At 46.8% G+C, this 25,583-nt stretch overlaps 1 protein-coding gene across 4 annotated transcripts in view; it reads right to left on the bottom strand.

The window, feature by feature from the left end:
- Window positions 1-25,583, bottom strand: part of NASP (nuclear autoantigenic sperm protein) — a 106,607-nt gene that overhangs the window by 11,344 nt on the left and 69,680 nt on the right. For all 4 annotated transcript variants that reach the window (XM_033916827.1, XM_033916826.1, XM_033916828.1 and 1 more), the window contains 2 exons: window positions 16,795-16,983; window positions 4,453-4,619 (listed from right to left, as the gene is read on the bottom strand). In XM_033916827.1, the coding sequence (XP_033772718.1) occupies window positions 4,453-4,619; window positions 16,795-16,983 (356 nt within the window). The remainder of the gene's footprint in view (window positions 1-4,452; window positions 4,620-16,794; window positions 16,984-25,583) is intronic.

Here is a 25,583-nt window from a genome sequence, read left to right as displayed (position 1 = left end):
CTCGAATCCCAGACTCTGTAGAAACTAGATTGTCCTCTGAGCGGCCCGGACGGCCCCCTGAGACGTGGAATCCTTGATGAGCCAGTCGTCGAGGTAGGGAAACACCTGCAGACCATGGTTCCTGAGTGCTGCGGCCACCACAACCAGGCACTTGGTGAAGACTCTGGGAGACGAAGCTAGGCCGAAAGGAAGCACTCTGTACTGAAGATGAAGGTGTCCCACCCGAAATCTGAGGTTTTGACGGAAGGCCGGATGAATGGGAATATGAGTGTAGGCCTCCTTGAGATCCAGGGAGCATAACCAGTTGTTCTGCTCGAGGAGGGGATAGAGAGAAGCCAGGGTCAACATGCGAAACTTCTCCCTGACCAGGAACTTGTTGAGCACCCTGAGGTCCAAAATAGGACGCAGGTCGCCCGTCTTCTTCGGAACAAGGAAGTACCGGGAGTAAAAACCCTTGTTCTGTTGGTCCACAGGGACTGGCTCGACGGCCCGAAGCCGGAGTAAAGCCTGGGCTTCCTGAAGAAGAAGGGCGGTCTGGGTTAAGTTGGAAGGATACTCTCTTGGAGGATGTTCCGGAGGAACATGATGGAACTGAAGAGAGTATCCCTCTCTTACGATGGAAAGGACCCAGAGGTCGGTGGTAATAGCCGTCCATCGATGGTAAAAATGATGGAGACGACCTCCGATGGGAAAAAGCGGGGAGGGCAGAACGATGGAAGTTATGCTCCCTACGAGACAGTCAAAAAGGCTGGGGAGCCTTAGGGACAGTAGAAGGCTAAGGTTTTGTTGGGGCTTCTGCTGATGCTGCCTCTTTACTGGCGGCCAAATGGCGGGGGCCTGCTTCGGCGGGTAGCGCCTTTGATAAATCATAGGAGGACGAGACGGACGAGAGATAGCAGGCTTGGGCTTCTGGCGGAGAATAGACTGAAAAGATTTTTCATGTTTGGATAGCTTCTCCGTTGCCGCCTCGATGGACTCGTCCAAAAGGTCCGCTCCCGCACAAGGAACATTCGCCAGCCTGTCCTGGAGATTCGGGTCCATATCAATGGTGCGAAGCCACGCCAAGCGTCTCATGGCCACCGAACAAGCAGCCGCTCTGGCCGAGAGCTCAAAGGCGTCGTAAGACGATTGCATCATCTGCAAGCGGAGTTGGGACAATGATGCCAGCACCTCCGAGTACTCTAAGCGAGCCTGAGAGTCCAGATAGGGTAAAAACAAAACTCAAAGTAGGTTGCAAAATGAAAGCTGTAGTTCAGGACTCGAGAGGCCATCATCGAGTTCTGGTAGATGCGCCTGCCAAATCTGTCCATGGTTTTGCCCTCCCGGCCAGGAGTGGAAGCATAGACCTGGGAGGGATGAGACCGCTTCAGAGAGGATTCAACCAGGAGGGACTGGTGCGAGAGCTGTGCCCCGTCGAAGCCCTTATGGTGCACTGTGCGGTAGCGAGCATCCAACTTCCCCGGGACCGCCGGGATGGAGTATGGGGTCTCAAAGCATCTCATGAAAGTCTGGTCCAGAAGCTTATGTAGAGGCAGGCGTAGAGACTCTGCAGGAGATTGAGGAAGATGCATTGTCTCCAGATACTCCTTCGATAACTTGGAACCCGAATCCAGGGTGATATCCAGATCCACCGCCATCTGCCTCAGGAAGGACGAGAATGACAACTGGTCAGCAGAGCCGGGCCTTGAGGCGGGCTCGAAGAAGATGAGGCGGCCTGGTCCGCCGATGCCAAGGACCGGCATGGAGAGAACGAACCCCCGCAGTCCTCGAGTTCCGGCATAGGAGGGGGCGAGTACTCCGGGGAAAACTCCCGGAAAGGTTGCTTCCGACAAGGCGAGGTGTGTCTCGATGAATGCCTTGATGAATGCCTCAATGAGTGCCTCAATGAATGCCTCGATCGACGACCGGAGCTGTGTCTAGAAGCAGGCCTCGAGCGACAAGGCGAGTGACGCCCTGACGAGGCAGCCACCGAGTAGATGAGGCTGTGGATCGAAGCATCAAAGGCTGAAACGAGGCCCCCCCGAGGCGCTCCCCAAGGTTCGAGGCCCGGCATTGCGGAGGAAGGGTTCGGGCCAGGCAAGCCATGCATCGAGGGTATCGGTTCCAAAGGTGGCATGGGCAAAGACTCTGCTCCTTGCAAGACATGCCCCGAAGCCAGACCAGACACTCGCCGAGACTCTGCTCCCAGCAGCGAGAGTGAGCGCCGAGGAGGCATCGGAGGCGGCTCGACCTCGCGGGAGGCTTCTGCGTGCCCAGGCTGGATCTGGGAGAGAGGCGTCGGCCCAATTTTGGTAAAGAGCTCGACAAATCGCTTCTCCATCAGGGTGTGGAACGACGCCGGCAAAGAGGGATCCGCATCAGCAATGGGACCTCCTGCACGGACATCGGTCACTCGGCCACCAGGGGGCTTGGATTTAGAGGCCTTGGGCACCTTAAGCACCACAGGAGGGATGGGAGGCTGCGCTACCTGACCTGAAGAGACATCGGAAGGCACCGTAGCATGCGACGGAGTCGAAGCCGGCACGAACGAGGCAGGCTTGAGCAGACTCGAGGCTGAAGATGTAGAATCGGAAGTCGAAGGCATGGCGCTCTGTGAAGATGGCAGCACCGGGGACGCCTCCATGCTAAACAGCGACTCCCACAAAATACAGTGACGCTTAAACGCACATGCTGTATGTGTGGAGCAAGGCTGGCACGATTTCGGAAGGTATTGAGGCCCGAGACACTGAAGACAGCGTCGATGCGGGTCCGTCAACGAAATCGCACACTGGCACTTGACACACTTTTTAAAACCGGTAACAGGCCGGGACATAGGCCGAAAAAGCTCCGCCGCAAGGTCGAAGCCGCGGAGCCGCGGCCTGCCTGGTCGAACAATCAAAATTTTTTTTTTTTTTTTTTAAAACAAAACGCAACGTGAGCCGAGAATGAGCACAAAAAACCCCCAAATCCGCGGGCACAGAAGGCACAATAAAGGAACTTCGCACAGAGAGTTTTGAAGGCAAACTTCTCAGCTCCGCGGAAGAGAAAGAACTGAGGAGACACGCCCGGTGCATCAAGCGGGAAGACACTCGCACATGCGCGGTGTGGGCAACTCCAAACTTCTAAAAGTTTCTACAAGCAAGTATGCATGTGAGATGTCCGCATCGGGGCTCCGATGGATGACGTCACCCACTAGTGAGAATACCTGCCTGCTTGTCCTGGGATAATTACAGCTACCATTTGCTAGGGACCACCTTAGGGATTAGTGCCCAAGAAAAGATTTGGATGTTTGAGACAATACGATCAAATCTTCTGCCCAATGTGCAGTGGCGGCCAAAAAAGCAAATAGGATGCTAGGAATTACTAAAAAAGGGATGGTTAACAAGACTAAGAATGTTATAATGCCCCTGTATCGCTCCATGGTGTGACCTCATCTGGAGTATTGAGTTCAATTCTGGTCTCCTTATCTCAAGAAAGATATAGTGGCGCTAGAAAAGGTTCAAAGAAGAGCGACCAAGATGATAAAGGGGATGGAACTCCTCTCATATGAGGAAAGACTAAAAAGGTTAGGGCTCTTCAGCTTGGAAAAGAGACGGCTGAGGGGAAATTTGATTGAAGTCTACAAAATCCTGAGTGGAGTAGAATGGGTACAAGTGGATTGATTTTTCACGCTGTCAAAAATTACAAAGACTAGGGGACACTCGATGAAGTTACTTTTAAAACCAATTCAAGCCTGGTTTAGATACAGAAAACCAATTGGAGGAAATTTTTTCTCATTCAGAGAATAGTTAAGCTCTGGAATGCATTGCCAGAGGATGTGGTAAGAGCAAATAGCGTAGCTGGTTTTAAGAAAGGTTTGGACAAGTTCCTGGAGGAAAAGTCCATAGTCTGTTATTGAGAAAAACAAAGGAAAGCCACTGCTTGCCCTGGATTAGTAGCATGGAATGTTCCTACTCTTTGGGTTTTGGCCAGGTACTAATGACCTGGATTGGCCACCGTGAGAATGGGCTACTGGGCTTGATGGACCATTGGTCTGACTCACTGAGGCTATTCTTATGTTCTTAACTCTGAACTTCAATGTCACAAAGCACCATTGGCTGCGATTCTACAAGGACCCTAGGTGCTGGAAATGTAGGCCTATGTAGGGTCCTTGCTAGCCACGATTCTGTCCATGATCGACACACAGCAGGCACTGCTTTTCTAGGTGCCTGCTGCATCAGGTGCCACTTACAGCATCAGCCTCTAAGTGCAGACCAGAAGAAAGCTTCCTTCAAACTAAGGGTTTTAAAGGTGGTGGAGAGGAAAGGTTTCCTAGCCCAACATCCACATGGAGAACACACTTCTTCAGGAAGCTAGAGGTTTAAAATGGAAGCAGCTGTTAAAAGGGGATATGATTTTTACACTGGAGCCTGGAAAAGGCTATCCTTGCACATGAATCTAAAACTGGGAAGAAGGAAGTTAAAGAAATCTTACTAAAGTCACTTTAACGGCCAGTTCAGAGACTTTTCCACTTTTCTGAGCATCTTTAGCATCTTCTATCTTTTCCTGTATTTCAGGAAGTAACTCCTTCAGCTCTTCCATTTCCTTCTTGTTCTGAGCAGAATCACCTTCAGGGTTGTTGAGCTGTTCTGTAAGCATAGCTGGGGGAGAAAAAGTCCACAATTAGTGGCCATGGATAACTGCTTATCTGTAAACATTCTCTATGGACATAATTAAATCAGTACAATGGTAGGGTGATAAGGAAGCACATGAAAATCAAAGATGGGCAAGAGACCTTGTTAAGGCTCTAATTTGATATGCTACCAAATCAGTTAGATGCAGCTCTTCCTAGTGAACTGTTTCCTTGAAAATATAGCATCTCCAGTATCTACTTAGTTGGAAACTATAGATACAGTAGAATCTCAATTAACTGGTACTCAAGCAACCAGCATCCCCTCCCCAAAAAATTGCTGTTAAAAAATAAATAAATAAATAAAAAAATTTGACCTACGAAGAAGCTGTGACAGCAATCCTGAGCTGCAAAACCTGAAGCAGCAGAAGCTGTAGCAGTCCTGAGCCACAAACCTCCCCTCCTCCCTACCCTTCCCCGAAGCAACAGCTGCAGTTTGACAGAAGAGACAATGCTGAAAACAGGCTGCTTGTAGCCAGCCCCAACAGGGCCTTTCCTCTGCTGTGTCGCAGGTCTGGACAGTGAGACTAATCTGGGGCCAGTGACATCACAAGACCTGGATGTCTCATGATCTTGTGAATGACCCAGCCCACCATGGGCCAAGGGGGAAAGATGTAAAGGAGACATTCGCACAACCAGGGCTGGACCAAAATGTTCAACCTCAAGCTTCCTCTTTTCTCTCTGACTGAAGTGCTTCACTTTGGAGTTTTTGGTAGAAGTCATCAAATCCAGCACTCGCCTGTCTTGCAGGATACAATGATATTGAACACCCTATGGGACAGTGACCATTCCCTGGGGATCAGGAACTGTCAACTTAAGAAGTCGGCTGAACGTTTTCTACTCTGGCCACGTGGGCTGCAGAAAGAACCTAAAGGTGGGCTCCAGCCCACTGGAAGGGCATCTGAGCCTCTAGGCGTTAAGGTGCTGCTTCTGGTGCCCCACTGTCTATTCACAGCCATGGCGCTGTCAGAGGAACACACTTACAGCTTTTCCTACAAGTTTTTCCAGTGCCTTCAACACCAGCCAGATGGCTTGGAGCTCCAAACAATTTATGGAACACCTCTTCTGATGCTGAGCCCACCAGACTTGAATTGAGCAGTCCCCACAATGAGCTCCCCAGCTGAAAAGACTGAACATAAGAACATAAAAATTGCCATACTGGGACAGATTGAAGGTCCATCAAACCCAGTATCCTGTTTCCAACAGTGGCCAACTCAGGTCCCAAGTAGTAAAACAGATTTTATACTGCTTATCCTAGAAATAAGCAGTTGATTTTCCCAATCCTTCTCAATAATGGCCTATGGACTTCTTTTAGGAAATTATCCAAACCTTTTTTAAACCACACTAAGCTAACTGATTTCACCACATTCTCCAGCAACATAGAAACATGATGGCAGATAAAGGCCAAATGGTCCATCCATGGTAACTATTATCTCTTGCTGTCTTTAAGAGATTCAACGTGCCTATCCCAGGCTCTCTTGAAATCAGACAATCTCTGTCTCCACCACCTCTTCCGGGAGACTGTTTCACGCATCTACCACTCTTTCTGTAAAAAGTATTTCCTTAGATTACACCTGAGCCTATCACCAATTAACTTCATCTTATACCCTCTCATTCCAGAGCTTCCTTTCAAATGAAAGACTCAACTCATGCGCATTTACGCCATGTACGTATTTAAACATCTATCACGTCTCCCCTCCCTTACCTTTCCTTTAAGTCTGTCCCCATATATCTTAAGACGAAGACCACGCACCATTTTAGTAGGTGCAGCCTCCAGAATTGTACATAATATTGTAATTGCATACTGTGTGAAGAAATATTTTCTCTGGTTTCTTTTAAATCTACTACTTAGTAGCTTCATCACATGTCCCCTAGTCCTAGTAGTTTTGGAAAGAGTGAACAAACGACTCACATTTACCCTTTCCACTCCACTCAGTATTTTATTGATCTCTATCATATCATCCCTGAGCTGTCTCTTCTCCAAGCTGAAGAACCCGCCTCATCTACCCCCCCCCCCCGAGATGATCAAGGTGGGGGGCAATAAATCAGCAATAAACCCACCAAAAAAAACTCCCCAAGGCCTGCAGCGGCAAAGAGGTCTGAACAGACCTAGCTGCTAAAGCAGGCAAGCCTGAGATGATCAAGGGGGGCCCAACAAGTGTCCAAGTACTCATCAGGTGAAAACATCTACAAACAAAAAATCCTCATCCCACGAGACCCGTTGCTACTTGGACAAAGACAGGGAGGAATGGGCTGGAGCCGCTGCCAAGGGGGGCCGAACAGGGCTGGACACAGAAGGCAAAAGCCTCCCCCCCTGAAAAACCAGAGACCCTCAGGGAAGAAATAGGACCCCCGACTGCCTGCAAATAAGGCTTGTACATGGCTAAAACAAATCAGGAGCAAACCCCCCTGGCTGCAGAGAAGGACTTGCTGCCAAAGCAGGCGACAGAGCAGAAACCTGTACCTGTCTTTCTAAGACAGGGTGAAGGTCACCTGAGGGCAGATGCAAGATGGCGGAGCTTTCAGCCAAAACATAAGAACATAAGGGTAGCCTTACTGGGTCAGACCAATGGTCCATCAAGCCCAGCAGCCCACTCTCATGGTGGCCAATCCAGGTCACAAGCACCTGGCCAAAACCCAAAGAGCAGCAACATTCCATGCTACAGATCCAAGGCAAGCAGAGGCTTCCTCCATGTCTTCCAGGAATTTGTCCAAACCTTTCTTAAAACCAGTAATGCTATCCACTTTTACCACAACTTCTGCCGTTCTGCTTAGCTATTCTCTAAGTGAAAAAATATTTCCTCCTATTGGTTTTAAAAGTATTTCCCTGTAACTTCATCGAGTGTCCCCTAGCCTTTGTAATTTTTGACAGAATGAAAAATCGATCCACTTATACCCGTTCCACTCCACTCAGGATTTTGTAGACTTCAATCAAATCTCCCCTCAGCCGTCTCTTTTCCAAGCTGAAGAGCCCTAATCTTTTTAGTCTTTCCTCATACAAGAGGGAGTTCCATCCCCTTTATCATCTTGGTCGCTCTTCTTTGAACCTTTTTTAGTGCCGCTATATCTTTCTTGAGATAAGGAGACCAGAACTGAACGCAAAACTCTAGGTAAGGTCACACCATGGAGTGATACAGAGGCATTATAATATCCTTAGTCTTGTTAACCATCCCTTATAAAAAAAAATTCTTAGCATCTTGTTTGCTTTATTGGCTGCTGCCGCACATCGGGCAGGTTTCATCGTACAATGATACCCATATCCCTTTCTTGGGCGCTAACCCCCAAGGTGGGGGGAATAAATCAGCAATAAACTCACTGAAAAAACTCCCCAAGGCCTTCAGCAGCAAAGAGGCCTGAACATACCTAGCTGCTAAAGCAGGCAAGCCAGCAGAAGGAAAAAAGGAGTCCCCAGCACTATCGGCACTATCGGTCTTATTTCCCTAACCATCGGTGACTGGCGAAATCCCTGTGTGGGCAGTAGGGGATATGCTTGGGCTTCCCTACTGCCTGCTGCTGATGAGCAGTGCATGCGCAAAGGGGGATCCTGCTTGTCAGCATCTGAATCTGACGAGGATGCCCCTTCACAGCGGTCGGTGCACTTTCTGCATATGCTATCTTCCTGTATTATTCCTTTTTTGTGTGTGTTGTGTTTAGCAGAATGAACAGGGAATTATTAGGAAAAGCTGCTTTGATGCGTGGCACAATGCTCACTGTTGAGGATCCGAAAGCACCACAAGCTGAGGACCTCCTCTAAAAGATGTACAAACTCCCTTCTACCAAGTGTGACAATTGTTGGCAGCATCATTGGCTTAGGGACATTGCTGATGCCTGCCAAGCTTGATAAGAGTGTTTTAGCCACTTTTGGAGGACTTAGTCAGCTGACAAAGCTTGGAGGATCTTCATCAGGTGGAGTATTTATAATTTATATTTAAATTAGAGGCTTTGGCAAAGACCCATTTACAAAGTATGTATTCTTCCCAATTAATATTCCCAATTTTTTAAATTTTTTATTGATTTTCCATAACTTCAATAGTGCAATACATGAATATATAACAATAAATTACAGTTACTTACCATAACAGTTGTTATCCAGGGACAGCAGGCAGCTATTCTCACAAGTGGGTGACGTGATCCAACGGAGCCCCGATGCGGACGTCTCACAAGCAGTCTTGCTTGAAGAAACTCAAAGTTTCGAGTCGCCCGCAGAGAGAGGTTTCCCTTGAAGCGGCTGATGGAAAGCAGCAATTGCACTCAGATGGACTCGTATCGATGTAGACTTGAGGCCAGAATGAGAAAGGTGCAAAAGATAGTCCAAAACTGAAGATAAGGAGGAATGTTGAGGCTCCTGATGATGAGAAAAACACCAAGTAGAAAATCTAGTCCATTTTTAGTGATAGCATTGTCTAGTAGCAGGCTTCCGTGAAGCTTCCAAAACATCCCTCAAAGCTTGCGAAAGCTGGAGAGGAATTACGTTGAGAGGAACCAAGCTGTCAGGTAGAGAGACTGCAGGTTGGGATGAAGCAGAGATCCCTGATGCTGTGTAAGCAGCGATGGAAACACTGGTAGAAGGAAGGGCTCCCTGCTGCTGAGTTGAAGTAGAAGGGAGTACCAAGGTTGCCTGGGTCAGCATGCAAAACTTTTCTTTGACCAGATATTTGTTGAGCACCCTGAGATCCAAAATAGGACGCAGATCGCCCGTCTTCTTCGGAACAAGGAAGTACCAGGAGTAAAAACCCTTGTTCTGTTGAGCCAAAGGAACCGGATTGACAGCCTGGAGCTGGAGCAAAGCCTGAGCTCCCTGAAGAAGAAGGGCGGTCTGGGCAGAGGAGGAAGGATATTCTCTTGGAGGATGTTCTGGAGGAACTTGATGGAACTGAAGAGAGTATCCTTCCCTTACGATGGAAAGGACCCAGAGGTCAGAGGTAATAGTCGTCCATCAGTGGTAAAAATGATGGAGACGACCTCCAATAGGGGGAAAAACGGGCAAAGGTAGAATGACTGACGTTATGCTTTGAAGGAGACAGTCAAAAAGGCTGAGGAGCCTTGGGGACAGCAGGGGGTTGAGGCTTCTGCTGTTGTTTCTGTGGATGCTGCCTCTTAACAGGCTGACGGATGGCAGGAGCCTGCTTAGGTGGAAAACGCCGCTGGTAGATCAAAGGCGGGCGTGAAGGACGAGGAGAAGCTGGCTTAGGCTTCGGACGGAGAATAGATTGGAAAGACTTCTCATGGTCCGAACGCTTTAGCACCCACGCACGGGACATTAGCCAGCCTGTCCTAGGAGATTGGGGTCCACATCGATGGTCCGGAGCCACGCAAGGCGGCGCATGGCCACCGATTAAGCAGTAGCCCGAGCAGACAACTCAAAGGCATCATATGAGGACTGCATCAATTGCAACCGGAGTTGGGACAGAGAAACCAGGACCTCTTGGTATTCGAAATGTGCTCGAGAATCCAAGTAGGGCATGAACTTGGGAAGGACAGACAGGAAAAATTCAAAATATGTAACAAAATGAAAATTATAATTGAGAACTCGGGATGTCATCATAGAGTTCTGATAAATATGCCTGCCGAATCTGTCCATTGTCTTGCCCTCCCTGCCAGGTGGAACAGTGACATATACCTGGGAGGGGTGAGACCTCTTCAAGGAAGATTCCACCAAAAGGGATTGATGGGATAGCTGGGCACTGTCAAACCCCTTATGATGAACCGTGTGGTACTTGGCATCCAGTTTTCCCTGAATAGGGGGTCTCCAGAAAGCGGACAAAGGTCTGATCCAACAGCTTGTGAAGAGGAAGCTTGAGGGATTCAGCAGGAGGTTGAGGGAGATGCATTGTCTCGAGATACTCCTTTGAAAATTTTGACCCAGTGTCCAGTTGAATGTCCAAATCAGCTGCCATCTGATGGAGAAAAGAAAAAGACAGCTGGTCAGCCAAAGCCTGGCCTCGAGAGGGACTCGAGGACATCGAGGCTTCTGGGTCCAATGAGGACGGGGATCTAGATGGGGAAAAAGATCCCATCGTGTCCTCGAGCACCGGCAGAGGAGGAGGTGAAGTAGCCAATGGTGAATACTGAAGAAAAGGCTGCTTCCGATGAGGCGAGGCATGCCTGGACGAATGCCTCGAAGAATGTCTCGATCGATGGTGCGAGCTATGCCTGGAAGCAGGCCTCGACAAACGAGGCGAGTGTGTCTTCGCTGAGGCCCCCAGAGAGTGGATGGGGCTGGAAGCGGTGGATCGAAGCAAAGGTGGATGGCTGGAAGCACCTCAAGGCACTCGCAAAGACTCGAACCCTTGAATCGAGTGGATTGGTTCCAATGGAGGCACTCGCAAAGATTCTACTCCTTGCATCGAGTGAATCGGTTCCAATGGAGGCATGGGCAAAGACTCTTCTCCTTGCGATGCATGCATCGATGCCAGACCAGACACTCGCAGAAACTCTGCTCCCTGTAGAGAGTGTGTGTACGGCTGAGGCACAGGAGGTGGCTCGATCTCGCGGGAGACCTCCGAATCCCCAGGCTGGAGTTGGGAGAGAAGCTTCGGCCCCATTGTGGTAAAGAGCTGAATGAATTGCTTCTCAAGTAAGGTCTGGAACAAAGCCAGCAAGGATGGATCCACGTCACCAACGGGACCACCTGCACGGGCTTCGTGCTCCCTCAAGGCAGTGTGAGAGTGCTTGGACTTAGAAGCCTTGGGCACTTTGAGCACCACTGGGGGAATGGGCTGCTTCTCTATCTGACCTGAAGAGACAGAGGAAGGCACCGCAGCTGGTGTCGAAGGCTGAGCCGATACAAACGAAGCAGGTTTGATGAGGCTCAGAGCAGCAGACGTGGAAGGCTGGAGAGCTTCGGATGAGGTCGAAGGCGAAGCACTCTTCGATGATGACATCTCCGTCGAAGACTCCATGCTGTACAGCGACTCCCACAAGATGCAACGACGCTTGAAAGCACGGGCTGTAAGTGTTGAGCAAGGCCGGCACGATTTCGGAAGGTGTTGAGGCCTGAGACACCGAAGACAGCGTCGATGAGGGTCTGTCAGTGAAATTGCGCGCTGGCACTTGGAACACTTTTTAAAACCGGTAGCAGGCCGGGACATAGGCTGGAAAAGCTCCGCCGCGGGGCTGCGGCCACGTGGCCTGCCCGGTCGAACGGATGGAAGAAATTTTTATTTATTTTTTATTTTTTTGAAAAACAACAAAACACGACGAAAATCAACGATTATGAGAAAATAAACCCAAAACCACGGATTTAGAAGGCACAAGTGAAGAAAACTTCACGCAGAGAGTCGAAGACGGACTTCTCGGCTCTGTGGAAAAGTAAGAACTGAGGTGACGCACCCTGCGCTGGGTGGGAAGGCACTCATGCATGCGCGGTGCGGGCGACTCGAAACTTCGAGTTTCTTCAAGCAAGACTGCTTGTGAGGCGTCCGCATCGGGGCTCCATTGGATCACGTCACCCACTTGTGAGAATACCTGCCTGTTTGTCCTGGGATAATACGTCAATACAAGCACATTCTACTTACAATTATACATAACCAATCATTTTCTCCCACCAACCCAATGATTATTCAATAAACACAGAGACATAGATTTTCCCCAATAACCTTACCCTAATCAAATTAATAATATCCTCCCACCCATCCCATGTGTAAATACTCAAAAGGTCAAAATTAGGACAGAAATATCCCCCCCCCTTCCCTGGATGTGTATGAAAATAAACAAAAAGTGATTTATAATCAAAGACCTGCTTTAGTGAAGTAATATAAGATGTCAACAGGCCCCAAACCAGTTTAAAAAAATGACTGTGCCCCAAACTATCGGCATTCATTTTTTCATATCTATAGCTGGAGCACAGATTTGCCCACCAGAAAGGGAAAGTATCTTTGCTTATTTAGAAACATTAGTTGGAAAGAATATATAATTTGTAAATAGGTCTCAGAGCCTCTAGCGTACTTTAGTATAATTGAATGGAATAACTACTTCTGAAGATTATGGGGATGGGCAAGGATAGAAGGGCAGGTGGGCATGGGTTTGATTTCTTTTCCATTCAACTCTCTAGTCCACATACTAACTTCTAATGCCTCTTTCTGACAACTGTCCAAGAAATAAATTCTGAAACCCTGCTCCCCCTCCCTCCCAAGTACCTGGTTTACCAAGCTAGGCACGTTACCATCTGTCGCTGAGAAATACTGGTTAGCAATTGGCTGCAAAAGAAACTTAAGCCCTGATGCTCTAAACCAGGGGTCCCCAAAGTCCCTCCTTGAGGGCCGAATCCAGTTGGGTTTTCAGGATTTCCCCAATGAATATGCATTGAAAGCAGTGCATGCACATAAATCTCAGGCATATTCATTGGGGAAATCCTGAAAACCCGACTGGATTCGGCCCTCAAGGAGGGACTTTGGGGACCCCTGCTCTAAACTTACTGTGCCTTTAACGTTTTCCGCTAAACTAGTTCTAATCAGTTTAGCATACAAGCACTTTAGCTTCCAATGCACAAAATGGCTTTGCAAGGTCTTTTCCATGCCCCGTAGCAGCCTCTGAGAATGGTATGGAAATGAAGTACAACAAGCTGCTCAATATTAAAACAAGGACGGAGCAATGCCCAGACAAAATGAAGCACTGACCTTTAATGCTGGCCTGGAGGTGCTGATTGCATGAGAAGTGGCAGTTTAAAAAAAAAAAAAATCCAGTAAGGAATACATGCATCATACTTTTATAGGGTTAGAGTTATCGGGGCCTTAGTGGAATGACACTAGTTCAGAAATCCTCTTTTTCCATGTGCTGGTAAGGGAAAGTCAAGCATCTAGACAGATCTGGTGGGATGCTAAGGAAATGCTTTTCCTGCTTTGAACCACCCTATTATACTGAGCCTGTTTCTTGTTCCTGTCTTTGAAATAAGTCATTTCTTATAAGAAAGAGTCCTGTCATTTTTAAATCCAAAACTGTGCCCTACTTCACCATTCCCTAGTCTTCTTCATATAATTTGAGCCCATCTCAATAGCTATTGCCATATCTAGAGTGTCAAATTCTGCTTCCACATCCTTTTGCTAGATGGAAACAGATGACTGGAAAAGACAGGAAAGTCCAATATTCTTGTGGCTACTAGAATATTTTACTCCTCCTTAAGGCAAAAAAAAGGAAAACAAAGATTGTTGTAATAAAAGATAACAAAGGAGAATCATATACTAAAAATGAGCATATTTTACAACAATATTTGGCTTTTCTATAAGGAATTATATTCTTCAGAGACTTATAGAAACAAAGAACAAGATGGTAGGCAATTTTTAAACTCAATTACTGGACCACAAATTCCTGAGCATATAAAAGGAAGTTTAGAAGAACCTATATCTCTAAAAGAATTAGAAACAGCATTGAGGTCTCTTAGAGCTGGATCCGCTCCAGGTGGTGATGGATATACAGTACAATTTTATAAATCATTTCAAATTAACCTTTTACCACATTTGTTAAAGTTATATCAATATCAACTGACTAAAGGTTGTATTTCAGGTACTATGGCAGATTCGTTGGTTATTGTTTTGCCGAAGCCAAACAGAGATCCTACTTTGGTTTCAAACTACAGGCCTATTTCATTAATAAATGTGGATGGGAAAATTATTGCTAAATTATTGGCTTTAAGATTGGCAAAAGCTCTCCCTTTTATTATTGATACTCATCAAACAGGATTTGTTGCAAGGAGACATTCTTCTCATAACACTAGATTGGATTTTCATACTTTAAATTTAACAAAAACAGTGAATGATCCAACTTTCTTGGTCTCTCTAGATGCAGAAAAGGCATTTGATAGAGTGGAGTGGAATTTTATGTATCAAGCATTAGAATGGTTTGGGGTGGGATCTGGTTTTACTCAAATGATTCAGACGCTGTATAGCTCTCCTGGTGCAAGATTATACATTAATAATAGTTTATCAGATAGATTTGACTTGCGAAAGGGTGTTAGACAGGGTTGTCCCTTATCTCCATTGCTCTTTGATGTTGTTTTGGAGCCCCTGTTAATTGCTATTAATCAGGCAAGGGAGATACAGGGTATTCCTTATTCGAATTGGGAATATAAACTCTCTGCTTATGCGGATGATATTCTGCTTTATTTGAGAAATCCAGAGACCACCATTCCATGCTTACTTGAATTGATAGAGATTTGGAAAGTTTTCAGGATATAAGATTAATTGGAGTTCTGTTAATTAGTCTGAAGTTCTCCCGCTTAATGTTCATTGTGTCAAGGGATTATTTGATTATTTTTCCTTTAGCTGGAAAGATGAGGGTTTAAAGTATTTAGGTATCTTTATTAAAAACAATATTGAAGATACAGTAAAGGAGAATGAAAAACTTTTATTGAAAAAAGTAACAGAAATGTGTGAAAAATGGAATCCGTTGCATTTATCATGGTGGGGGAGACTATAAAAATGATGATATTGCCTGTAGTTTGCTATCAAATGAGTATGACACCGGTTTTTTTCAGGGGTCCTTCTATAAAAAATTGAATGGTATTCTTACGAAATGTTTGGTTGGGTAAAAGACCAAGAATTGCATTAGTATCTTTACAAAAATCAATTTTGGAGGGAGGGATAAATTTTCCTAATTTTTATAGGTATCATCAAGCCTATATTCTACGTCAGGGTATGTATTGGATCCTCCCAGAGCTCATGGAGAATGTCGCAGACTGGTTATATTTAGAATGGCGACTCCTGTTTCCTATACATCTGGTGCATTTGCTTAGTATAAAAATACCTAGAAGATATAAAGAGAATAAAATATTGGTTGATACCTGGAAAACTTTACGTTATATTAGTAATTTGACACCTATTCCAATTTCTAAATCATTAGATCAATCCATTTGGCTGAACTCCAAGATTAAAATTGGTTAATTCGGCTGGAAGCAATGGGTTAGTGGAGGTATTCGTACTTTGAATGATATTATTTTAAATGGTTCTCTTAGTTTTTCACAATTACAACATAAATATGGTTTAAATAAGACACAAAATTTTAGATGGTTGCAGTTGAAGCAAGCTATTCAGGAGGGGTTCCCTGAATGGAAGAATCTTAATAATCAATATAGTTTGGAATTCCTTTGCTTTCAGGCGGATTTCTTGGCTCACCAAGCCGCACAGTGGTATAAATTACTTAATGAATATCTGAATAAAAAAAAGAAAACTGGGTTGAGGGATATTTGGAGCATTGAGATCAAGCACCAAATTTCTGCATTTCAATGGCCACAAATTTGGTCTTGGAGATTAAAGTCTACAATGTCGGCATCTATGAGGCAAACATGGTTGTTTTTATTGCATAGAGTGTTTTGGACCCCAGTTCGTTTACAAAAAGTAGATACTTCTAGGTCTAATAGATGCTGGCATTGTAATAAGGATGCAGGGACTTTAGATCATTTAATTTATTTCTGTCCTTGTATTAATGCCTTTTGGAAATCAATTTGGCCCCAAATTAATTTGCTATTAGAAAACTTTGTTGCCTTGTCATATGATACAATTTTATTTGGTACTTCAATGAGGTTTAAAAGTCAAATTTCAATGTCTAACAATAAATTACTATTAATATTGACAGGAGTTGCCATTCAACACATCACTAGGAATTGGAAAGACTATACAAGACTCAATTATACCTTTTGGTGGAGTTCAGTATGTTATATGTATAAGATGGAAAGAGTTCTTGCTTTAAAGAATGGGAATTATGATAGGTTTAGAAAGATATGGGGGCCATTGATTGAATATTCAAATGATTAGACACTTTTAAATACTTGAAATTTTATAATAAGAAGGGATATAATACATATATGAATGAATTTTATTGATATAGGGAGGGATGGGAGGATGGGATGGGGGGTAATTTAAAGTATTTAAGATTTATGGTTAAGAATGTACAAGTGATTTTGTATAGTATAAGTTATCATATTGTATACTTGTTAATTGAAGTGAAAATGAATAAAGAATTTTTTTAAAAAAAAGAATATTTTACTCCTGAAGTGGAATAACTATTGCCCCTGTTAGGTTAGGGTGGAGGGAATCAGAGATTCCATTTTTTCAGGCACTTGGAATTCAGCGTTCTAATCAAAGTTATCCTGAAATCAAACATAGCAAGGATCTGAGGAGAATCATTCAAGACTCCCCTCCACATTCACTCACCCATCCTCTTTTCAATAACACCCACTGACTCCGTGAACTGCAGGACAGCTTCCTTATTCTGGTTATTATAATGGTAGGCCAGTCCCAGCTGGTAATGTGTCTCAGCAAGGAGTCTATCATGAGCTTCTAAATGCTGCTTCTGTAGTGACAAACAAGCTTGGAAGTCCTCAATTGCCTGTGAATAATTTTCTGAAAGACAAATAAATGCATCAGTACTTTCAAACCCTAAAAGTTACTACCTCCCAGTCAGACTGGTGCAGCAGCAGGAAACCCATTTAGTGGCTAAAGCAAGGCACTAAAGTTTAATTTTTAAAGCAAAGGAGTGGCGCACAACCATACTGCGAGGGGCTTAATTGCCTTTTCTCAGAGCTGATGAATGAAATTTTTATACAGGCAGTCTCCATTTTATGAACATCTGACTTAGGTCTGACTTGTACTTAACGAACAGAGGTCCTCATTCTACCTTTGGTTCCAATGCGCCCCTCTCCCTCCCTCCCGCAGGTGTTTACCTTCTAGCTGGCTCCTTCCTCCTTCCAGCCACAATTGTTTCTCTTCACAAAGATGTGGGCAACGGCTCTTACACGCAGAGCCCACAGCTGACCCAGAAGCCTTCTTTCTAATGTTGGAGGAAGCTCCTCCAATGACAGAGGAAAGGCTTGCAGCTCAGCCACAGGATGCGCCTACGGCTTTCTGAAGAGAAACGACTGTGGCCAGGAGGGAGCCAGCCAGAAGGTACACACCCGCGGGAGGAAGGCACATACTTGGGGCACAGAATGGAGGGAGGGAGTACAAACTTCAGGCAAAGGATAGAAGGAAGGAGGGAGCGGGCATGAACTCGGGACACAGAATCTTCCATTCTGAGAGAGGGAAGCATGAACTTGGGCCATAGGATTGAAGAATGGAGGGAGGAAAGATGCTGAGGTGGGGGAGGGACTAGAAATGGAGAATTGGGTGTCTGAGAGAGGGAAAAAGATGGTGCACATGGGGAGATGAAGAAAGAGGAGAATTGTTGGGCACAGTGCAGCACTCGGCCTTTAGTCGTGTGGCAGCCACAAGGTCAGAAACATGGACGCTCCATTGCAAGATGGCACCATCAAAGAACAATGTGCAGTAGTGCGCTTTCTTTGGGTAGAGGGAGTGAAACCTGTGGAAATTCACAATCAGATATTGACTCTTTATGGACATAGCACCGTAAATCAACGGAAGGCTTGTGAGTTGGTAAAAAGGTTTAAAGCGAGAAGAACAGGTGTAACTGACGAAGGTCGTTCTGGTTGCCCATCAAGATCACGCACACAAGAGCACATTGACAAGGTGGATGCCTTGATTAGAGAAGACTGATGGATAACGGTGTCTCAACTGGCTGCAAATTTGGATATCAGCTCTGGATCTGCATTTGCCATAACTCAGGATGACTTGGGATACAGGAAAGTTTGCGTACGATGTGTTCCCTAACAGCTGCACAAGCAACAGCATGTGGAGGTTGTCACCCAGTTCCTGAGACGGTTTGAAGAAGATCCGAGTATTCTGGAGAGAATTGTCACGGTGACGAGGCACGGGCGCATCACTATAACACAGAAAGCAAACGACAAAGCTTGATGAAGGAAGGGAAGCGATGCCCACCTGGCTTCGGGAGCAGCTGAAAAATTTCTTCTCTGCAAGAATGCAGAATCTAGTTGAACGTTACAACAAATGCGTCGTCTTGCCCCAAGACAAAAGTTAGACAAATTCCTGCTAAACCGGAACGCACGCAGGTAGGGCTGGTCTTAGTTAGGGCCCTTGCCTTTGACCTGGGGGCCACCGCAGGAGCGGATTGCTGGCCACGATGGACCACTGGTCTGACCCAGCAGCGGCAATTCTTATGTTCTTATGGACATGGTGGTGGGAGAGGAGTAAAGTAGAAGAGAGAGAAGAAAGGGAGTAATGCTGGATGTGGTGGTGGAGAGGAAACAGTAGAAAGGATGGAAAGGAATGCAAGAGGGACCTCAAGGAGGTGGAGAAGGTGGGAAGAAAGCACAGTTACTTACCGTAACAGGTAAGCAGGGACAGCAGGCAGATATTCTTGACTGATGGGTGACGGCACCGACGGAGCCCCGGTACAGACAATTTTAGAGTGATTGCACTCTAAGAACTTAGAAAGTTCTAGCTGGGCTGCACCGCGCACGCGCGAGTGCCTTCCCACCCGATGGAGGCGCGCGGTCCCCAGTTAGACCAGCTAAGAAGCCAACCTGGGGAGGTGGGAGGGACGCAAGAATATCTGCCTGCTGTCCCTAGATAACACCTGTTACGTTAAGTAACTGTGCTTTATCCCAGGACAAGCAGGCAGCATATTCTTGACTGATGGGTTACCTTCAAGCTAACAAAAAGAGGGATGGAGGGAAGGTTGGCCATTAGGAAAATAAATTCTGTAAAACAGATTGGCCGAAGTGTCCATACCATCTGGAGAATGAATCCAGACAATAGTGAGATGTAAAAGTGTGAACTGAGGACCAAGTAGCAGCCTTGCAGATTTCCTCAATGGAAGTGGAGCGGAGGAAAGCTACAGACGCTGCCATAGCTCTAACTTTGTGGCCCGTGACAGAACCTTCCAGTGTGAGTCCCGACTGAGCATAACAGAAGGAAACGCAAGCAGCAAGCCAATTGGATAAAATGCGTTTAGAAACAGGATGACCCAGCTTGTTAGGGTCAAAAGACAAAAAAAGTTGAGGAGATGATCTGTGAGGCTTAGTGCGCTGTAAGCCAAAGCACATTTACAGTCCAAGGTATGTAGAGCCTGTTCGCCTGGATGAGAATGAGGCTTCGGGAAAAAAACAGGTAGGACAATGGACTGGTTAAGATGAAAGTCAGACACAACCTTAGGGAGAAACTTTGGATGGGTACGCAGAACCACCTTATCAGGTGAAAAATAGTGAAAGGTGGATCGGCCACTAGTGTATGTAACTCACTGACCCTCCTGGCAGAAGTGAGAGCAATAAGGAAGACCACTTTCCAAGTGAGAAATTTGAAATGTGCTGTGGCCAAAGGTTCAAAAGGAGGCTTCATTAAGGCAGAAAGAACTACATTGAGATCCCAGACCACAGGAGGGGGGTTGAGAGGTGGTTTCACGTTGAAAAGGCCCCGCATGAACCTGGAAACCAAAGGATGAGCAGAGAGGGGTTTTCCATGAATTGGCTCATGAAAGGCAGCAATGGCACTGAGATGAACTCTGATAGAGGTAGATTTGAGACCAGAGTCGGACAAGGAAAGAAGATAGTCTAACACCAGTCCCACTGGTAGAGACGTGGGATTATGGTGATGCAAGAGGCACCAGGAAGAAAAACGAGACCACTTCTGTTGATAACAATGAAGTGTGGCCGGTTTCCTGGAAGCATCAATGATAGAACGGACAGGCTGAGAAAGGAGTGAGTGAGCCGAAGTTAGCCTGAGAGATACCAAGCTGTCAGGTGCAGAGATTGTAAGTTGGGATGTAGTAGGGACTGCTGATGCTGAGTAAGCAGAGAAGGAAACAGAGGAAGAAGTATGGGCTCCCTGGAACTGAGTTGAAGTAGAAGGGAGAACCAGTGTTGCCTGGGCCACCGTGGAGCGATGAGAATCATGGTGGCTTGTTCCCTCCTGAGCTTGAACAATGTCCGCAGCATGAGAGGTAGAGGAGGAAATGCATAGAGGAAGAGATTGGTCCAATCTAGGAGAAATGCATTGGGTGCCAGACGGTGAGGGGAGTAGAGTCTGGAGCAAAACCGGGGCAGTTGATGATTGTGAGGAGCTGCAAAAAGGTCCACCTGAGGCGTGCCCCATTGAGCGAAAATGGACTGGAGAGTCAAGGGATCAAGAGTCCATTCGTGGGGTTGGAGAACTCTGCTGAGATTGTCTGCTAAGGAATTCTGCTTTCCTTGAATGTAGACAGCTTTCAAGAATAAATGATGAGCTGTCGCCCAAGACCAAATCCGTTGAGCTTCCTGACACAACAGGCGAGAGCCAGTCCCCCCCCTGTTTGTTGATGTAGTACATAGCAACTTGATTGTCTGTGCAAAGGAGTAGTACTTGAGGAAAGAGAAGATGTTGGAATGCCTTGAGGGCATAAAACATTGCTCGGAGCTCCAGGAAATTGATGTGATGTTTCTTTTCCTGGGCAGTCCAAAGACCCTGAGTTTGGAATTTGTTCAAGTGAGCTCCCCAGGCATAGGGGGATGCATCTGTGGTGATGACTAGATGATGAGGAGGTAGATGGAACAGTAGACCTCTGGATAGATTTGAAGATGTCAACCACCAAAGTAGCGACTGTCGAAGAGACGATGTCACAGATATGTGTTGTGAGCAAAGATCCGTCGCTTGTGACCACTGGATTGCTAGGGTCCATTGAGGAGTGCGCAGGTGAAGACGTGCGAAGGGGGTGACATGCACTGTCGATGCCATATGCCCCAAGAGCACCATCATGTGATTTGCAGAGATGGTAATCTGTTGAAAAACCTGCAGGCAGAGATGAAGGATGGTCTGAAGGCGGTTGGAAGGAAGAAACGCCCTCATGAGAACAGTGTTCAGAATGGCGCCAATGAATTGAAGTCGCTGGGTTGGAATGAAGTGCGACTTGGGTAGATTGATTTCGAAACCCAACAGTTTAAAAAAGCGAATGGTCTGGTTGGTGGCAAGCAGAACCGCCTGAGAATGAGCCTTGATCAGCCAGTCGTCCAGATAAGGGAAGACTTGAAAATTGTGAGAGCGGAGATAGGCTGCTACCACAATCAGACACTTGGTGAATACCCTGGGAGAGGAGGCCAGACCGAAGGGTAGCACCTTGTACTGATAATGATTCTGATTGATGAGAAAGCGTAGATATTGTCTGGATGCCAGATGGATAGGAATATGTGTGTAGGCCGGATCGAGGGAGCATAGCCAGTCGCCCTGAGTGAGAAGAGGGTAGAGGGTGGCAAGAGAGAGCATTTTGAACTTCTCCTTGACCAAACATTTGTTGAGATCTCTGAGATCTAATATAGGTCTGAGGTCTCCAGTCTTTTTGGGAACTAGAAAGTACCGGGAGTAAAATCCCTGACCTCGCTGATCTGGAGGAACTTCTTCGATGGCATTGAGAAGAAGAAGGGATTGAACCTCTTGAGTGAGAAGGAGGGATTGAGACCTGTTGGAAGCAGACTCTTTTGGAAGGCCTAACGGAGGAGGAGTCTGAAAATTGAGGGAGTAGCCGTGGGCGATGATAGAGAGCACCCATTGATCGGTGGTAATTACCTCCCATCGGCCCAGAAAAAATTGGAGGCGACTTCCGATAGGTTGTGGAAGAGGACATGAGGGAGGAAGACTGGCGATGCCCTGGAGAAGAGAGTCAAAAGGGCTGAGTTGGTTTAGGCTGAGCAATAGACTTTATTGCAGGCGGTTGTTGTTGGCGAGTCTGTTGGTGCTGCTGTTGCCGCTGTCTCTGAGGCTGGGGAGGATGAGGCTGAATCGGCCGAGCAGAGAAACGACGCTGATACGACGTCTGTTGTCTAAAAGGACGAGCAGGAGGTGGCTTCTTTTTGGTTTTCAATAAGGTATCCCACCTCGTCTCATGAGCCGAAAGCTTCTGGGTAGTGGTATCCAGAGATTCTCCAAACAGCTCGTCACCCAGGCAAGGAGCATTGGCAAGGCAGTCCTGGTGGTTAACATCAAGTTCTGAGACGCGCAGCCATGCTAATCGTCTCATCGCTACAGACATTGCAGTAGCTCGGGATGTCAGTTCAAAGGTGTCATAGATGGATCGGACCATGAACTTCCTGAGCTGAAAGAGACTGGCAGTGCATTGCTGAAAAGCAAAAAGCTTGCGGTCTGGTATATATTTTTGAAAAGTGGCCATGTGCTGAATAAGATGTTTCAGGTAAAATGAGAAGTGAAAAACATAGTTACCTGAACGGTTGGCCAACATAGCATTCTGGTAAAGTCGTTTACCGAATTTGTCCATAGCCTTGCCCTCTCTGCCAGGAGGGACAGAAGCATACACACTTGAGCCTGCAGATTTCTTCAGGGTTGACTCCACCAGCAAAGATTCGTGTGGCAGCTGAGGTTTGTCAAACCCTGGAATGGGAATAACCTTATAAAGTGATTCCAATTTTCTTGGAGCTCCTGGGATGGTGAGAGGAGTCTCCAGATTTTTATAAAAAGTTTCCCTTAAGATATCGTGAAGGGGTAATTTCAAAAATTCTTTGGGAGGTTGGTCAAAGTCCAAAGCATCAAGGAATGCCTTGGACTTTTTAGAATCAGACTCTAATGGGATTGAAAGAGTGTCTGACATCTCCTTAAGAAACTTAGTGAAGGAAGAGTGCTCTGGCTTACTAGCAGGATCCTGCACAGATGGGTCAGCCTCATCTGAGGAAAAATCATCCTCAGTACCGAGGGGGTCCTCGGAATCATCCCATAAATCAGGGTAACGTACCGATGGAAGGCGGCCCTGAGATAGAGGAGTAGAGGATTCGGTATGCCTGGTTTTACGTACCGATTTGCCGGAACGCATCGACACCGTACCTGGTGAATGTAAAGCGGTACGGGTGTCAGAAAGCGGTACCGGATCGGAGACTGAGTGAACAGCTCGACGAAGAGACTTTGGTTCTGCCGACAAAATAGGCATAGACATGGAAGAGGCAGATTTAAGCGGTGCCGATAACGTCGATGCCGACAAAATAGGCTGGTCGACGATCGGTACCGTAGGCTCAGTGGGTACCGACACTGGAAGGTTCGGAGTTAGAAGAGCCGGGAGAAGGTGTTGTAATTGCTCCTTAAGCTGGACCTGGAGAATGGATGCTATGCGCTCATCCAGAGAAGGTCCCGATGGCACCGGTACCGCTTTTTTCTTGCTCGGTACCTGCGGTGCAGCTCGACGCTCAGGCGAAGTCGATGCCGATGAAGAAGCAGTAACTTCTATCGGAGCGGAGCGTTTACGGGGCCGGCGCGCTGTCTGCAGGACTTGGCTCACTGCATGTTCGACTGGCGGGCCGAGAACTGTGGGGGATGGCTTCTTAGCCGGCTTACCTGGGGGTGTGACACCGAAGATGTATCTTGCGGTGTCGAAAGCGCCGGGGCCGATTTGGAGGAAGTTGCCGATGCCGGGGTTGATGCCGGTGGAACTTCCATAGCGGCACCAAAAAGAAGCTGCTGCTGAATCTGGCGATTCTTCAAAGTTCTCTTTTGAAGAGAAGCACAGCGGGTGCACGTCGCAGCCCTATGGTCCGGACCCAAGCACTGAAGGCACCACTTGTGCGGGTCGGATAACGAAATAGGGCGTGCACACTGCTGACACGTTTTAAAACACGGTGGGCATGAAGGGAAAAACAGCAGTAACAAAATCGAAGCCCGAGGCTTCAATGGTGCCAACAGGCCCCGCCGGGGCCGACCGAAAAAAGTTGAAAAAAATTGACTTTTTTTTTTTAGTTAACTAGAAAAAGAAAGAAAAAGAACGTGAAGAGTTTCACGAAGAAAATAAATTCGCGAGCGGGAAGGTGACAAAAATAATTTTCCAACAGCCGTTGGAAACACGCGACTTCTTAGCTCCGCGGAAACTGGGGACCGCGCGCCTCCGTCGGGTGGGAAGGCACTCGCGCATGCGCGGTGCAGCCTAGCTAGAACTTTCTAAGTTCTTAGAGTGCAATCACTCTAAAATTGTCCATACCGGGGCTCCGTCGGTGCCATCACCCATCAGTCAAGAATATGCTGCCTGCTTGTCCTGGGATAAAATTAGGTAGGCCTCAGAATGGGAGCCCCAGTTCCATCTACTTGGGAGTTCCGTTGGCCTGGGAGGGGTCCCCGTGGGAGTACCGTTGACCTTGGGGGATTCTCGTGGAATTATCGCAATCCCCGTTCCCGTGCAGACCTCTATCTCACAGCCCACAGCTGGAAAGACTAATAGACCAGATCCCACTGGCTCTCTAAACTGTAGTCTGTGCCTAAAGGGAGGCCAGGCGTACAATTGAGGCTACTCTAAAGAAATAAAAATTGGGGAAGGTGAGGATATGGGGGGGAGGGACTTTATCCTTTCAAGTATGGCACCCCTAATGTCGGTAGGACCCCTGAGAGCTCTATCCGGACAGTAAAAAGAGACAAGAGAAAGGTCACTAACCCGATCCAACAGGCCTTAATTAATCAAAAGAAAGACTGCAGAGGCTTACCACCTCTACCTGCTGGAGACTGAGAAGAGAATGACTGTAGATGGGACTGCACAGCCCACTTGTACTATTGCCAAAAGTTATTATATCTCAGTCTCCACCTGCTGGCAGAAGAGCGTAAACCCATCCGTTCTGTGCTGGTCTGGAGGGACGCTAAAGAAAGACTAACTTTAAGCGAAAAAAAGAAGAAAAGATGCAGAGTAATCCAAAAGACTTCACGGATTGCTTGCAGAAATTGAAAACTTCAGGGGCTTTAATTCTCTCTAAGGTGGAAGGAGCATGTATGTTGTGATTTTCGCAACTTCCAGATTGCAGGAAGGGATTGAACACCTAGCGTACTGAATCTGGAAGGGACATAACAGCACAATTCATTCCATCCCCAACCTGCCTATGCTTATCTACCCCAAGTTGGGATAGATAGTGCACTTTCTCCCATCTCAAGCATCCAGGGAAAGCAAATGGTGAAAGGAGTGCAAGAAGGGGAATGTCAATTTGGATGCAAGCTTAAATGTGCGTAATGCGGAAAAAGAACGTGCATAAGAGTGGGAAGAACTCCTGCCCAACGCACCGCTAGACCACCAGAAAGTCAGGTAAGCTAGGGGGTTTACTCTTGTTTGGGAGGGAGTGAGAGCTAGTTGCCAGCCGGTAGAGGTT

Source organism: Geotrypetes seraphini, chromosome 12, assembly GCF_902459505.1.
Source record: "Geotrypetes seraphini chromosome 12, aGeoSer1.1, whole genome shotgun sequence".
In the NCBI taxonomy this organism is placed as follows: domain Eukaryota; kingdom Metazoa; phylum Chordata; class Amphibia; order Gymnophiona; family Dermophiidae; genus Geotrypetes; species Geotrypetes seraphini.
The sequence above is the reverse complement of the archived record's forward strand: the minus strand, read 5'-3'. Positions and strand labels throughout refer to the sequence as shown.